Source organism: Rhodnius prolixus, unplaced genomic scaffold (genome assembly GCF_049639745.1).
Source record: "Rhodnius prolixus isolate KJV_2025 unplaced genomic scaffold, Rpr scaffold_6, whole genome shotgun sequence".
Taxonomy (NCBI): domain Eukaryota; kingdom Metazoa; phylum Arthropoda; class Insecta; order Hemiptera; family Reduviidae; genus Rhodnius; species Rhodnius prolixus.
In genome coordinates this window covers 28,398,445-28,415,416 of record NW_027411634.1, presented here as the reverse complement: position 1 = coordinate 28,415,416, position 16,972 = coordinate 28,398,445, and the positions used below count along the sequence as shown (strand labels likewise).

General features: G+C 30.2%; 1 protein-coding gene across 1 annotated transcript; it reads left to right on the top strand.

Moving 5' to 3' along the window:
- The first annotated feature begins 476 nt into the window (after nt 1-476).
- LOC141461069 (abdominal ganglion neuropeptide L11-like) lies at nt 477-15,982 on the top strand. The gene is made up of 4 exons (XM_074141743.1): nt 477-524; nt 13,963-14,079; nt 14,521-14,592; nt 15,615-15,982. Exons 2-4 carry the CDS (start codon nt 13,964-13,966, stop codon nt 15,688-15,690), a joined length of 264 nt encoding a protein of 87 aa, XP_073997844.1. The 5' UTR covers nt 477-524; nt 13,963; the 3' UTR covers nt 15,691-15,982.
- The last annotated feature ends 990 nt before the right edge of the window (nt 15,983-16,972 follow it).

The window sequence follows — 16,972 nt, the reverse complement described above, 5'->3', positions numbered from 1 at the left end:
AATCAGCTTCTAGGTAAATTTTAAAGCAATCCTTTTAGAGCTCTTTGGATATTCCCATATTTTAACTTCAATAAACCCATTATCCAGGTGACATCTTAATAACTTCTTATAATTCAAACACCGGAAACAAGGGTAAATGTCTGTTAAAAAAATGTATGAAAAACTAGGCCAATTTAATTTATTGTTAGCAGGACAGCCAGGAAAATTTAACCAAGTTCAGAAGTTGAAAATAAACAATTACTTGAAACATAAGGTGAAAATGTTTCTCTCTAAGAGAAAGCATATTGCGTAAAATGAAATGGGAAAAAATAATCAATTTTTAATTTAGTACTTCTTTTAATCCCTTAAACTTATAAGTTTCTAAAAATAATTTTTAATAATTATAAAAAAACAAATATTTAAATGAAGAAAAATTATTTTACATTGAGAAAATAAGACAAATGTGCGCATGCGTTGGCTGAAGGTATATAAAGGATTAGAGATCATCTCCAAAGTCCGTCACAAATTCAGCATCCCTTATACAGGTGCGTACCATTTTCTCTAATAATTTCATAGTTCGTTTTGTTATTTTAATTTTTTATATTTATTAATCACACTTTATTTTTGGTTTTCATAAAATAAAAAACATTTTGTACTACTTTCTCTTGTATCACTTTTAAAGAAAAAGTTGAATAAATTAAAAAGTTTTGTGCAAAAATATGAAAATATTTCTTGGAAGTTGAAAATCCATTTCTTTGAATAAGTTTAATCTATTTATTTTATTCATTCGTTTATTTACGTTTATTAATTATAAATTTTGAATAACATCAAGCAAGAGCAAAAAGCAATGGTTTATCTTTCTGGAAAAATATTTCCCTTTATTATTTAATTTTCTTTTACGTTTTCAGTTTCCCAGTCTTTTGTATTGTTCAACAGAAGTTTTTTTTTTCGTTTTCTTGCGGTTGAAATTTATACGAATGACGGTTCCAAAATTTGGAATGATTTGTCCATTTTTCCAATATATGCCAAAGTAATTAATTAAAAAGCCCGAATTTAGGATTATTTAATAAAGTATAGGAGTGATTATAACATATGCCTAAACTATTAAATAAGAAGGGATCCTAGTTTAGGAAGGGGTTTAGTTGCAAATCCAAACCTCTTCTCTTTAATACCAGTTCTATGGGAAAATGAAACACTTTTTCCCTGCAGCTAAAGGAGACAATATTCAGACTGTTTCTTTTCTCTGGAGGTGTTTTGTGTGTTATGACAATAAGCTTCCTGAATACTCCACAAAGGTATTCATTTGTTTCTTTTAAGAACGATTGTTGCTGTTTTTTTTATATTTTTGATTTTATTTTCATACACAGTTTTTCTGTAACAAGTGGTGGTGTTACTCTCTAGCCTTTTTGTTCATCCTGCATGAGTAGTTTTAAATTTTTTTTTGCACAATTATACGTACACTATTAAATCTAATTTTTGGGAAAGGGTTATTGGCACATTGGTTAGCGAATACTGGCTACCAATTGAGAGATCCTGGGTTCGAATACCACCCTAGATTTCTTCTTCAAAGCAGCTTCTTACAGATCACTTTTCGATGATGGCCAGTGTTGTCTGTAAGGAGAAAACACTGTCCGGAAGCCGGCAGTGTATTGGAAAAATCTCCGCCGCTAGTGACCTCAGATGTTGATGTGATTTAAATAAATAATCAAAGGCTAATAGCAATATTTTCTGCAGCCTTGGAGTACAGTTTTACTAAATGTTTAGTTAGTTGGAGTTTTTCTTCGTAATAGATAATAGTGATAGATATAATTAACTAAGAACTAGTATTAAACTGATTGTAGATTAGTCAACGTCCTAACAGGCCTAAGTTAGATAGTGATGGAATTAATAATGTAGGTTGAAATTTAAGAACTAAATTTATTTCTGCTCTTGCATTAGGTATTTAATAAGGCAATGCCATGATAGGCTATTCAACATATTGGTCACAGGAAGTGAATTTCACCTGTGAAAACTGATAGGCGGAAAGAGGTAAAAATTGGACAATTAGCGTCAAAGAGAAAAGTGTTGTCTTTTGTTCTGTAATTGCTCGATGAACATTCTTCTTATTCCGAAAGTAATAAGACTTAGATTTGAGATTCAGCAATTCCCCTTTTAACTTCAACAACCAACGCGTACCCAGGATATTACCCTGAGCGTTTCTTTTTTAGTTAAATTTGATCAACAGCCACAACAGATTATGTATCTCTAACATTTAGGTTTAAGTATACTAAACTTGTATTGTTCTGCCTTGGCACTTACGTTTAAACCTGAAATCTTGTAGACACGATAGAATTCTCTAGTCCATATTTTTGGGCGTTAGCTTAAGAAATTTGGTTGGAATGATTTCGGGAAAAAAGCCAAAACTAATAATAAAAAAAAAATGAAATAACAGTTTCCGTTTGAGAAAATAAGATCAAAACATCGGATAAACTCAAATAAAGAGTACCATCAAATAGAAATATGTATCAATCCATTGGTGGATACCAATGGTTTCAGGTTTAAACATTAAGTGCCAGGGCAGAACAATGTAAGTTTAATATCTGCTTAAATAACTTAAAACTCTGCTTATTTAAACATTGTTTACCTACCTTGTACGAATAGGGAAGCCGACAAGTTTTCTGGGTAGGTGTAATTATTTCAATCAAATTCTGCAGAAGGTAAAAAACCGAATTTAACTTAAATAATTATTCCAATCACATTCATCTGTGGTTCGTTAAGTGTTCATTCTTTCTTTTTTTTTTATAAATTTTCAGGAAAGCTGAAGAACTGGCTACTGTCGTTCCAATTGATGCTATAAACCAATTTTTCTTTTTTTGTAAGCTTTGTTGTCATGAGATAATTGTTGCAATTTGCCTTAAGTAATAATAGATACTTAAAGCTTGAATATACTTAGTTTACAGAACATAAGATTCATTGAATTTTGTATCCTAAATTTTTAACAGTGATGGATGATATTCCAGTATGAAAAAATTACCTTGTTTCCAATGAAAAAGTAAAATCAAAATTGTAGCTGTCATGAGGGCAGGAACTGCTTTTGCGACGTACCACTTCCTTTAGACCTCTTTTCTTCATTGAGACTGATTTTAGACTTAATATTGTTAGAGGTGAAATAGTCTCCGAGAATCGCGTTTTTCCATTTGTGAGTTGTGATAAACACTACAGACAGACACACCAAGGTAGGAAAATTTATAAAATACTGTAGGGCTTTTTCGTATTCGAGGTATTTAAAAAATACAAAACAAAAACCCACAAAATCGAAAATCTATACTTTCCCTTTTTAGAGATGAGAGAAAGTACGTTAAAATGAATCTTCAAAATTTGACGGTAGTAATACATTTGGCAGTTTAGCTAGACTGACTACTGGAATTTCTTAAATACAATAATAGAAATTCTCATAGCATAATTTTTGAAAACAATTTGCAACATCCCACGCACGCCAATTACAGTGCAGCTGTTGATACCCGAACGGCGTACAGACAAAAGCAAATGTTTAAATGTTTTCAAATGTAATCAGTCCATTTAGTTAGTTCAAACATTAGTTTCTCGGCCAAATGTTGGCCAAAATAAACAACCGACAACAGTTTTGTTGTTTCTATAAGTGAAACGACAAGTTAGACAAGTATTTTATTGGTACAATTTCAGTATAATGAACTATCCTACTTTTTATTTATTATAAATTACTGTTGGAAGTTCTAAAAAGAAAGGAACATAAACAAGAAAAATTACTATTTTACTGATTAGCGTCTTTAATTAATTAATTTATGCAATGAACTCAACGATTTTAATACACTTTTGTGCTTGAAAGAAATAAATTGTTAATCTTGCAATTGATGATTGCTAAACAACAAATCGCATTGCCAGCTTTTTGGACTTTTCGAGACAAATTACATAAAATATAGTTCGAATTCGAAGAATGAATCAAATTGAGAAAATTAGGAACAAATGGACATTTTACAAGGGTTTGATCGGGTAAATTAAAATGAGAAAGATGATTGGCTGGCAAAATATAAAAAGAATTGAAGTTACATAAGCATAGTTGGAATTATTGCCATAAATATATATTTAAAATTGGATAAAGAGTTCGCCCAAGTCGTTGTTTCTGCAATGTAGCTAAAGATTTAGAAAAACAAATTATGCTTTACTCTAAGTAAAGTAAGTGGAAGAAAGGATTTTTTTGTTAGGTAAGATTTATCAATCCACTGCTTCTTTACTATATCAAGATTGTTAGCTCTGAAACCAGTTAAGAATATAATATATTAGCGATCATCTGGATTCCATTAAAGCAAAAGTGTGAACATTATTATAATTATGTTATTGGCTAAAGCACTAAATTGACACTTCCAATGAGAACAAGAAGATAATAATAAATCCTAGTAAACCTCTTTTTTTAAATTTAAAATTAAAACATATATTCATTATATTTAATTATATAATACAAGCACTAGTAGTGGAATTGTGACGGAGTTAGGCAGGCTACTTGAAGTAATTGAGTGTTAGAAACGTCTTGGTAAGGAAGAGGATGCGTTAAGTATGGTTGTGACATGTGAAGAGGTTGGGTCCGAAAAGATTTCTTAGGATGACGTTAAAGAGCGAGATGGATGGTCGAAGGAAGAGAAGTCCGAGGGAAATATTCGAGGGTCAGGTTGTAGAGACGATGGCAGATATTTTGCAACACGAAGAACAGGCCATAGATCGCTCAAATTTAGAAGGAAACCATTCAATAGTAAAAAAATAACTTTGAAGAGAAAAAAGATAATTTAAAAAGCTATCTTTTAAGACACAATTTAATTGTGTTCAAAACAAAGAACCTATCTAATAAATAGAAGATTTAGTTTGCACACCCACTGTATTAGAAGTTCTAAATTCATTTTGAAAACAATTAATACTGTGAAATTGGAGAAGATTCGTTAGGTATCATCAACTTTAAGGACTCCACTTCATCCTGTTTAACGAACTAAGTTACTAAAGAAGAGGTTAGTATTCATTTAATGGATACTAAAAATAATCTCGTAATTTAATACTTTTTCTGAATAGTAATTTTTGGTAAATTTTATTTCTCAAATAATATCTACGCGCCTAATTCTTTTGGCATACCTATTTTATTTTCCTGGCATTTCTCTAGTAACAAAAACATATAAAACACGTAATACCCAATTGTTTTACATAATTCATACGTTATTTATCATACTTATTTTGTATTTTTTAAAATACTCTTAAAAAAATTAAAATAAAGGAAGTAATGAGCAGTAAGCACAGAGATTCAGGAGCAAAAAGTGAGACAAATGAATTGAAGTGCAGGATGCATGTTTTGCTTTTTTAAAACATTGCTATGAAACTTTTATATAAAAGTATTTCTTAATTTGTTTATGCGTATAAACCATAAATTTGTAAGAATCTTAATGACATAAAAATAAGCTCAATTAAATAAAATTGTAGTGGTCGATGTTCTGTTCGCCACAGTATGCTGACAGTATTTCTAATAATTATAACTCTGGATTCTCGCTTAGTGCGAAGTTAATGTGAGATTTTGATAAATAGTACGTGATCCAGATTTTTAGCGGATATGTGGACACCTGAATAATTCAAAGGATATTTGGCTGCTTAAAACGCTTTCTTAAGACAAAGTTACATAGAAAGCCCAAATCATTCCCTAAAAATTTTCTATTGTGTTGAAGTCATAACGAAGTAAGTCATAATTTAGTATTAACGGAACTTTGAAAACAATTTTTAGTAGCAAATGCGGGAGGTGGTCTCTACCCGAAATATGAAGTTAGAGCAATCTGTGATTTTTCATTTACTAAATATTTTGTGAACACAGACGCAGATATAATGTTGAGCATATGATTTAAACTTTTTTTTTTTTTTAATCATCGAGGTTTCAGAATGTTTACTAAGTCGAAAACAGAATTTTGAAAATTGAACTAGCTCACAATACTTTCATGACTTTCATAGAATTATTATGCATATTAACGGTGAAATTACCCGATTTGCCTGGATGATTAGCTAGTAGAGTTCATTGCTTAGAGTTTTTCAACACAAAAGAAAGTTTAATTAAGTTCGTTATAGTTTTACTCTCGTTTAAGACTGTTTTAGAAACATCGGATCTTCAAGTAATAGTCTCAGTTTGTGGTCAATTGTGGTTACAAGAACTGACAATATTTTCCATTAGGAAAACAGATTTAATGCATCAAATTTCTACGATTACCCCATAAAGTGAGTTAGTTTTTTAAAATGATCTCTTATAATTTACATTTGTATAAATAACCATCTAAATAAATGCCGAATTGAATTAGGTGTTTATTTTGAATGAATTATCAATGAAAGAGGTGATTAAATTTTAACAAGGTATCCAAGAAAGAAAGTACACCTACCTTATGAAATGAAAATATGCTTATCTAAGCTTAATTCCAGACAAATAAGACAGACATGTAGCCGTGGACAGAGAAAACAGCCGGAAATAACTAACTTTTTTCCTCTGTTTCCAGTCTTTCACAACTTCATTACTTGATCTTCCATCCTTCTGCTTCTATTCTTCCTCTACCAATCTTGTTTTTTGTTTCTTTTTTCGGCAGTCACAATTCTCGTTCTCCCTCTACGAATTTTTCTTTTTTTCCTGCTCCATTTTGTTTATATAAACAAAATGGAAATATTATTTATAAAAATCTACTAACATTCCACTAATTAAAAGAATAAATATGAAAGTATTTTAACATGATTAGTGATTTTAAATTTTGAATTTCATGTTGTTTCTTCTATCACTTCTAATTATAGCAATTAATTTTACTGCAAGAATATAATTAATTTTCTTTCAGAGCCTCAAAAAAAAAAGGAAAGCCTTTCCTTCAGTTTTCAGTTTTTGTGTTCATATCTCAAATATGGGACCGAATTTAGTATACACTAATAATATTCATTTTATACATATTTATACATTTAACAAGAATAAAAACATATTTAATCAGGTAACATGTTTTTACTATCTCATAAAACTAAAATTAACGAATTCAAATAAAGTCTGTACATTATGTGAATATCTAAAAAAACAAAAAGTTTTAGAATGGTAAAACTTGATGTTACCTTCAGATTCTACTTACTTTTAGCGAAGATAAAGCCGAAATCAGTCAAATAGAAGCGTTATTTTCTTTAATAAACAAATGCTACTTTTCAATATAAATATCTAAACCTTTTTATATGCACCATTTTCGCATGGAAATTGATTTTGATTGAGCTGCTAGTTTATTGAGGCTTACTTAGCTGCAATACCAAGCTTGGTTTGAAAACTGAAGAAGCAAAAAGTAAATAAATAGAAGGCCTGACGAATTATAGAAACCATTTCAGAAAAATTGAAGCAGTTGCCTAAAAATGCATCAATTTATGGTTTTCTTTCAATCACGAGCAAGCCTTGCAAATCTCAATTCATCGTCACATATTATTTAAACAGATATTAACATTTTTTTTTTGTATGGATAACATCCGAATATTAGTTCCGTTGTTTTTAAAATACAAACGTATTGTAACACTTTTACCAGAAACAAAGTAAGTAGTGGGTGTCAATTGCAGACACTTTTACTCAAAGAGAAATCTGGCGGAAAAGAGCGTTTATTTTTCTCTTTCAGTTGTGCGTTGCGCTTTGATCTTTAGAATTGACGGCCACATTTCGCTTTTCTTTTTTTTCTCCTTCAACTATGGTACAAATACATCAAATTATGTCAGTTTTATAAAACAATGTTAAACCAACAAAAATTCCAAAAATACTTCCAATATTTATTACAAAAACCTTTCAAGTTTAAATTTTATGACAGTTTTTTGAGCGAACAGTTCAGAAGGTGTGAAAAAAGAGGCCAAAATCATTTGATTGAAACACGTGGTCCTTTACAAGATACTCATCTGATAGCTAGAATTCCTTTTCTTTTAATAAAAACATTATTATTTATCAGGTATTAAAAAGGCTAATATTAAATGCAATTCGTATATTCATTAGTTTATTTCAATATTAAAAGGAATTCTTTCAAAGTAAAAAATGCCATTAAATTCTGTAAAAATAAGTATTTCTTTTTTTCATACCATAATTTAAGCTACAGCTACTTTTTAAAAAGCTTCAAATAAAATTTTAAATAAAGGAATTTAGTAGTTTTACATCCTACGCTGGTACAAAACGGTATTAAATTTTTAGATGTACCTCAAACATATAATTTGAAAGAAACATTTATTAATAAAAAATATTTCACAATAATGTTTTATTTGTACAGTTGGAGATACAAATTAAAGAAATGTTCTAAAATTTGGAAATATCGTTAGAAATGCTTGAAGTATCTCCGATAAAATTAAACACGTAGATTACCATAAGATTCACCTATATTTTATTTTCTTCAAAAATGAAAACTTTACTGCTGAATATATAAGCAAGGACGGGAAACAGCTTACTAGTAAAAGCATTTAAAGTGATGCGTCCGCGAAGCACGGAATGCTTGAAAGCTAAAGGAAGAAAAATTAAAAGAAAAAAAAAATTAAAACATTTACTTAAATTTTTATTATAGTTGATGGTTACGGTTGTGGAATAAGTTTTATAGCTTGCAATTTTCTATTGAACATAATATTATTATTGTTTTCCCTCTCTTTTTGTATTTCCAAAACTTTGATGGCTGTTTAGGTAAGTGCATTTTTGCTATTTGATCTTGTCCTCAATCATTGAAGTGTTAGATTATGATTTGGATAGCACCAAAAGGCGTGTGATCACAGCAAAACAGTTTGCAATGCAGAAATTTGGAATAATAATAAAATTACTTTATTTTGTATTTATAATTTGGTTTTCGACCTTTGTAAAACAGATTATCATTGGGAATAATGAGGAGCGGTCAAAAATTTTGTAGGTAAATTTCTTTTTTATTTTACCAACATTTCGGCATATTTATTGCCTTCTTCAGGTTAATAAAAATTTTTAGAGTTATATACATACATCTGGATTTACTACTTTCAAACACTAACATGGTATCAGTCAAAGCCTTAAGCACCTTACCTTCTCATCTCTTTATAAACTCTATTCCACTCTTCGTCAGGCTTTCGAAAGACAGCATTCAATTATTCCGAAAAATCACTTCGCATAACTTAGTACGTACGAGTATACCCTAAGCCTAGATCCAAAGTCATATCGTCTCAATTTAGGAAAGAAGAATTTTGTGGTCATAAACATTCTGAATATTCTCCAACAGTCTCTCTGAATTTAATCCTCGGTTAGCCTTTCATTGTCTCTTCTAGAGAATTTATGTTAGAGGAACGAAATTTTTGTTCCTCCTTGAACAGAGCTAGCGATATTTTCACAAGCTTTTGTTCAGTTTTTATGAATAAGAAAATTTACATTTTCTAAACTGAAAATTATTTAAACTTCCTCATAAGAATTTACTCTTAAAACAGCCGGGATATCATTGCAGAGGATATTATTATGTTAAAACGTTTATTTAAAAAAGATTAAATAATTAACTATTGACTTCATCGCTTAAACTTTTATTATTAACAAAAAATAAAAATATTTTTTATTGTTAAAATTAGTTTATCTTTTCGGAAATAAAGTTCCTGTATATTTGTTCTTGATCTTTTTCTTTTTTTGTAAGCTAACCAAAAATATATTCAGGAAATATCTAATCCTGATTTGGACCGAAAGGTGGCCATATTTCAAGGATGGTCAGCGGACCCGAACTTTGCCTTTGTTTTCCCATGTCTAGTTCATCGTTTGGGTGTGAATACTCCAAGGGATGCAACATCCCTTAAGACTGCTAGAACCTTTAATCAAAATCATCTTCTGAATATCCATGTCTAAAATACAAAAGGTAGAAAATGTGATAAATGTGAAAGCTAGTTGAGAGATATCGTAACCCACAAAATTTATCGTAAAAATACGCCATCTTGTTGACGAAGTCAACTGAGATTGATTTTCCAGGGGATTTTCAGATTTTCAAGTTAAATGAACGAAATTTTCTTGAAAAACAAATCTTTCTGAAAATTGAAAATAACTCTTTGTCAGTTATATCTAAAGCATAAGACAGAAGAAAATACGTATTTTCGCCAAAGAAAATGCTTTCTACTGCACGCGTTTTCCTTTCTCCATCCCTTCATAAGGGGGACCTGTTGGAATCTCGCAGATTTTCAACTGAAAAATTTGAAATAGTAACCAACTAGCCTTTCATTTAGGATGCTAAAATGTTTTTTTGGTAATTTTTATTTTTTTAAAGTAAATTCATCTTGTAAGAATTCTGACTGACGGCAGGTACTTTAGTTTTCCTCCAGAGGGTCACTTCATTAGATAGCACATTTTACCAGCTGTATAAGAATGTGATTAGAGAGATCGCATAAAATCCAAGAAGTGTGCAAAACCTCAGGATAGTCTTACAGACAGGACTGTCCATCACCGGTGAATGACCTAAGTGTGATCTACGATGAAAAACATGTTCAATAATTTCTATATGCTAACTAAAGGTATTTAAGTGATTATTCTAAACCAGTCATATTTAGCTATTTTGCATAAGCTATGTTGCTACAATAATTGTGGCTATGCAGCTTATGCAAACCGCATAACAGCTAAATATGGTTTAGCATACTCAATGGAATACCTTTTGTTGGCACAGAAATAACCTTCAGAATTTCTGGAAGAGTATTAATTGAATGTTTCTCTATAAAACGCGCTCAGCTACCTGTCAAAATGGGTTACTAACAATAAGGCGAAATTTAGTGATGAAACCAAATAATAACTTTAAGAAGGATTCTAAAACATATTCTGAAAAGCTTAATAAATGTCTAGCAATTTTCAGGAATCCTAATTAAGACAAATAGAACTTATATTTGTAATAAGCGTATTAAAGGTGATGCTAATCGCCGAAGCAAAAGATGTAATGTCTCATCTGAGCGCTGAATGCTATGGTTTTCTCTTATCGGAACCCTTTCTTTCCTCATAATCTCGTAAATCTGACTTCGAGTACTTCAGAAAGACTTCTCCGTTTACAGAGTGATTTATGAAAAAATAACAAAAAAAAAACAACGTTTAATTAGAAGTTACTTTAAAATAATGTTGAAACTAAAAAGTTGAAATGAAAAAGAAATTTCTATTAAATTTAACTTGTTTCCTCCGTTTTGAGAACGAATTGTTGGTAGAATTTACTCCTATTTAGGGACTAACAAATAAAATAATAATCAAACTTCAAGGCCTGAATAAGGTTATATTTCTTTAATGTAACAACAACCAACTAGAAGAGCTTTATTAATTCAATTTTATATCTTTATCTTTATACAACGTTTGGTTAAAAAAAAAATTTTGTATCCATTTAATTATTTTTCTTATTTTATATTGTTATCCCCAGCCTGCAGAGCAACTCTAAAGTGAATTCAATTTAAAAAGAGAATTAAAATAAGGAAATACATTTTTCAGACTATGTTCCTCACTTTTGTTCATTTTGTTCCAAATGAAATGTGATCAAACTAAATGAAATCATCCACTTTAAATAAGTAAAACTTTTTAAGGATAAAATAAAAGTTTTTGGTTTTGAGCCCATTGCGTAGATAATTCATTTTTGTTGAAATAAAATTAAATATATTCAGTTATGAAAACATTGCACTAAAACACAAAATTCTTGTTTTAAAAGTTTTCTTAAAAATAATCTCTATAAACTTTAAATTTACATGAATATATCTTAGGAAATATTTAAAAAAAGAAAAAAATTATTTCTAAACCCAAATGATATCATTCCAGATTGGAGAGTTTTTTAAGGTTTCACTTTATTTTAGGGATAATTTCAATATTTTTTGTTTTTTCTTTCTCATTTTTGAAGAGGGTTGCAATTTCATTAGAGAATCCTGGAATTTATATTAAGATTTCATTAGTTTCAGCTAAAAAATTATCTCCAAGTAATTTCATTCAATATCGTTTATTTTTAAAATATAGATATTCCATTCTTTAATTTTGACCAGCTTTGATTTTCATGCGCTTAAGAGCTTAGAGATTCTTGAATTCTGTATGAGTAAAAGTTAACTTGAAAATGTTTGCATAGTTATCTCAAAATTTCGTTGAAAAGGCCAATTTCACTATAGCGTCAAATAATAATTAATAATGATTTATTACGTTATAAAATGATAGATACAAAAGTATAGTATTTCTAATACTTTATTTATTTAAACAAATACTTTGTTTAAACTCTTCTGAAAGTAAAATATTATTTTAACTCATTATTTTAGTAACGATACAATTTACAAGGAAGCAGTCAATATCCACGTGAACTAAAAGCGCTACTTCACACCAGCGATTTTCTCCAAAATTACTCTTACAATTAGAATTTACCCATCTTTACTCATCTAAATACATACATTCACAACCTCACCTAGAAAGAAAACACTTGGAACATTTTTCTTTGTAAATTTAATTTTGTTACAAATATTTCTTGGGCAACAAAAATAAGTCCTAACAATCATATTATCAATTAGACAATGTTTATTTGCACAAATTACAATGTTCTCAGTCCAAGCTTGGTTAAATTTTAATTAGTAACTTTTAAGTATAATTTCTATTACTTTTAACTTCTACTTAGCGTTCAACACATACCGTAGATAAAATGTGATTAGAAAGGAAAGCTCCGCTATCTTTTATGAACATTCACAAACGAGACCGTGCGGTTTACATTAATAACGGCAACGACAAACAACTTACACCACCATTTTTACAGTAAATAAGTACGACTGGGGAAAAATACGCATAAATAAATATATAAATGACTATTTGAAATAAATGAATAAATAAAAGAAAAGATGTAAACAAACCAGAAGTTGCTGGACTGATAGATAGATGTGAAGCTGAAAGAAATGTGTATACCTGTACACATGTGAAGAACACGGCTGCAATACAACTACGAACCAGGACAAGCGGAGGAGGTACTCGACTCTTGATTAGAATCTTTTGCCACTCATTTTACGCCTGAATTATCTTCCTTTTATTTTCAATTATTAAAACTGTTTTTTTTTCTTTAATTTTTTATATTGAGGGCTTTTTGCAAGTACTTACTTACTTACAATCCATCAAATCTACCTTGCGGTGTAAAGGTTTTTTTGCGAGTAACAAATACATTAACTTATTTCTATATGAAGTGGATACTATTTTGCAGAATACAATATAATCACGTTTCTTTCTAAAACTGCTTGACTTGGTCTTATAAAATTACAAACAATACCATAGTCAAAATATATTTATGTAAATGAAGGGAATAACATAAAATTAATGAATTTTAATCACTTCTTAAAAATTAATTTAATTATTGACGTGAGTGATGTGCAAAAAATAAATGAAGGGAAGTCTTTTCAGAAGGATTTTCGAGAATCTAGTATAATAAACCATAGGCCTGACGCTTATCTCGTCAAAAGGTTCAATACCTGGAAGGTGAATAAAGCGCCTTTATCTTGTATACGATTGTATTATTTTCCGCACCTTGGTAATACAAACCACCAGCAAATAATTTTTGAGCTGAAGAAATAAACTGATAATATGCATAGCTAAAGAATTGAAAGTTATTTAGAAAGAGTCGATGTGCGTGCCAGAGATGGGTTTTGAATTTAACTTCAAGTTACTAAAGAGCTTTTTGTTAAGAATCTTCTAGGATAGGAAACACTCTTCTTTTCTTGTTCTACTTATTGTTATTACTTTCATTTTATATCCTAACTTAGGTAATTCCCCTAAGGATTGCAATAACTAATCTCTTCCTTCCTCTCTGCCAAGCAGTTTCCAGTCTCAATCATTGTCCATGAAGGCTCTCAAAGGCTTTGTCATTCCTCAAATTGTTCGACGGTTTCTTGTCAAGATTGAAGGACTTTTCCAATTATCGCCATTCGCGTTGATATCTCATGGCTTTCTCAAGTTGCCAAACTATTCCATTCTCTTATTTCTATTGTTTATAATTTATAATTTTCATTTTTTAGAATGTGCAGAAAAGACCTGTTGAACATATTTGTTTGGCTGTGCCTGATCACCCTCCTACTGGCGCTTACATCCAAGTCACAAGTGATCGGCAAAAATGGACAAATCGTCGACTGCAAGTAAGTTATCAAAGTTTGCAGAACACAAACCTTGATACAATTTCTTAAATTAAATGGTCTTAATTATTATTTTGAAATGAGAATAATTATTATAGCTTTTTCTTTTTTTATGGGTACTAGTTTCTTGAAATTTCAGTCAATTAGTTTCGTTTGTCAAAAATATCCCCTTTTTATTATTTCATCGATATTATTTCCATTTTAGAAAAGTAATTTGTTTTTAATACTATTCTTTACAAATTGAAAAGAAAAAGAACTTAAAACTGTGCGAGAGCCAGTTTATACTTAGCCACACTTTCTAATTAAAATTCCAATCTTGCATTTTTAAATTTCTCAAGTCGGAAATTTTAAAAAATAATGTGATAATACAAGCGTTTAGTTTTCAAGAATGTTGTTGGACCATAATGATTTGAAGTATTCATTTCAATTATTTATTTATTGCAGGAAGTATGTATTCGCCCCTGTATGCAGAGGAGCGGGAGCGAAAAGGTCGTATCCACCTCGCTTCTCTCCACAGTAAGTAAGATGATAGTTGAAATTTTCTCCATACAATTTAAAAAAGTGTCATTTCTTCAAAAAATAACTCGCAGTCTCCCTGCGAGTGGGGGCTGCAAGTCCAAAGTAGCTTTATCTTTGGCTAATGATTAAAATTTGGTTTTACTGACTCCAAAATATAAAACGCTCTACCGGAATACGGTTAATCTGCGTCCTGTTTAATAGCTAGATTTAGTTAGATAGATACAACTAGGATTAACCAGGAAGTCTACGCTACAGCATAGATGTATTTTAGCACAACAGCTAAGTTTGTATATCGATTTTTATTAGATACTTCTTCTTTTGTTTGTATTAGCTCAGCTTATGATGAGTTCTGTGAAATTAAATCAGTTGCAAAAAGAAATTGGTCAATTTTGTGCGTTCTTCTGAATCTACTTTTACTTCAGATGTACTTTCAAGTGTAGCCTAGGAGCAGTAGAAACATGACTTCTAGAGGCTAAAGATCCTGCCGAGAATTGGTAACCCTAATTACGTCTTTTACCTTTGGCACCCCGCACTCGAAACAATGAAAAAGAGCAACTGCCCTAGATACTTCAGTGTAGAAGGGCTTGATTTTTCTAATTGACATTATTCTTTATTTCCCGAAAACTCCCTGGATGCATCATTCTCGATAACAGTTCCTTACAAAGTGGAGATGTATAATATTAAAACAAATTAACAGTTTATATAAGTAATAGGGCCAGACACAGCTGAGAGAACAAAAATGTAAAGTTTAAACAAAAAATCAGGGATAAAAAAAATTGAGACTTTTTTGATCCAACGGTTTTGTAGATAAATTCTTGGGATAAAGATGTTTTTGTTTTCAGAATTAAATAATGGTTTATCCATTAATTATTTACCTTTAATATATGCAAAAAAAGGAATGCGGTACAACTGTAGACAAGAGTAACCAAGTTTTGGTTAATCAATTAACTTTAATAAATTACCAATAAAAATTAAATGCTAAGTAAAATTTAATTTAACTTTTAATGTACAATTTCCAGAGCGATAAGCTATGAAGATCTGGCTGAGGAAATTCTTGATAGTTATCCAATCGGAAAAAGGAAGTTATACCTCTAGTTAAATCAAAGTTCCAGACAGGCATTTTCATTATTGTATGTATTATTATTTTTTATTTAAATCATACTATTTATTCTTGAGTATAATGGAACACTGTATAAGGCTGAATTTCCAAATGAAACGCTGTGAAAATGAAAAAAACTTATGTTACTATTTATCAATTGCAATTCAGTTTTATGTTCAATAAAAATTATTTTTATTACTGTCATTCAATCGTTATTCCATTTGAAAACGTAAATAAAAACCATATGTATTCTCACTTACCATAAATAAATGGCGTGTTTCTTTGCTGCTTTGTACTTTTTGTAAATCCTTATAAGAAGTAAAAATTTCCTCCTAGGATAACGATGTAAAAATCAGTAGACATGTTTAGTTTAAACAAAACATTTCTTTGAAAGAAAATAGAAATTTTTGTTTTTCTTAACGAAAGAGGGCAAGCAACTTCTAGAACATCTGCACATTTTTTTCAACACAGGCCTATCAAAAATAAGAAGCTGGTAACGTAAATCTTCATTCTCTAAGATTTTCTGGCCGCATGGGAAGAACAGAGGCCCCAACCAACCACTCCTTCCATAGGGCGCCAAAATACCCTAGACCTGTCATCTATAGAACATGTGGTTTAGTTTGGTATATCTTTGATTTTATCTGACGTAGCATGTTTATTGTATCCCTAACCTGCTTCGAACTTTCCTCCATTATCAGAGATACATTATTCAGTTTGGTAAAGAGATTTCGAAATCACTTACATTACTGTCTCACCAAAGATGAGGCCAAGTAGGAGGTAGAAAATAGCGCTATATTCTTTATGTGATTGACAGACGTAAAGGGCTTTTTCATTGATAGTTTCCTTAATTATTGTTATTATCAAATGGTTAGTGAGATGGGCCGGTCAACAGACGGCTTGATACACAATAAAATATATCAGTAAAGACAGAACCCGCCCATGGCTCCGCAGTTGTCAATGACCAGAAAGATAAAACTGGCATCTTCTTAATGAGCTGCATTTTCAAAATTGACTTACAAGTAAACATCTCAAAATAAGTCAACATGAAAGTAATAATATATTTATTTATATTTGTATTACGGATAACTCTTATCCATTTAGAGAGAGTCAATGAGTGGGAAAGGGAGATCTAAATAAAAATTGAATGACATAAAATGCCAAAGTAAAGAATAAAACATTACAAAGAAAACTTTACACTTAGTGTGAAGTAAAACTTTTACTTTATTAGCATAATTAGCTAAAAAAAATGGGTTTTTGGTTCTACTAGTCTTCTCACAG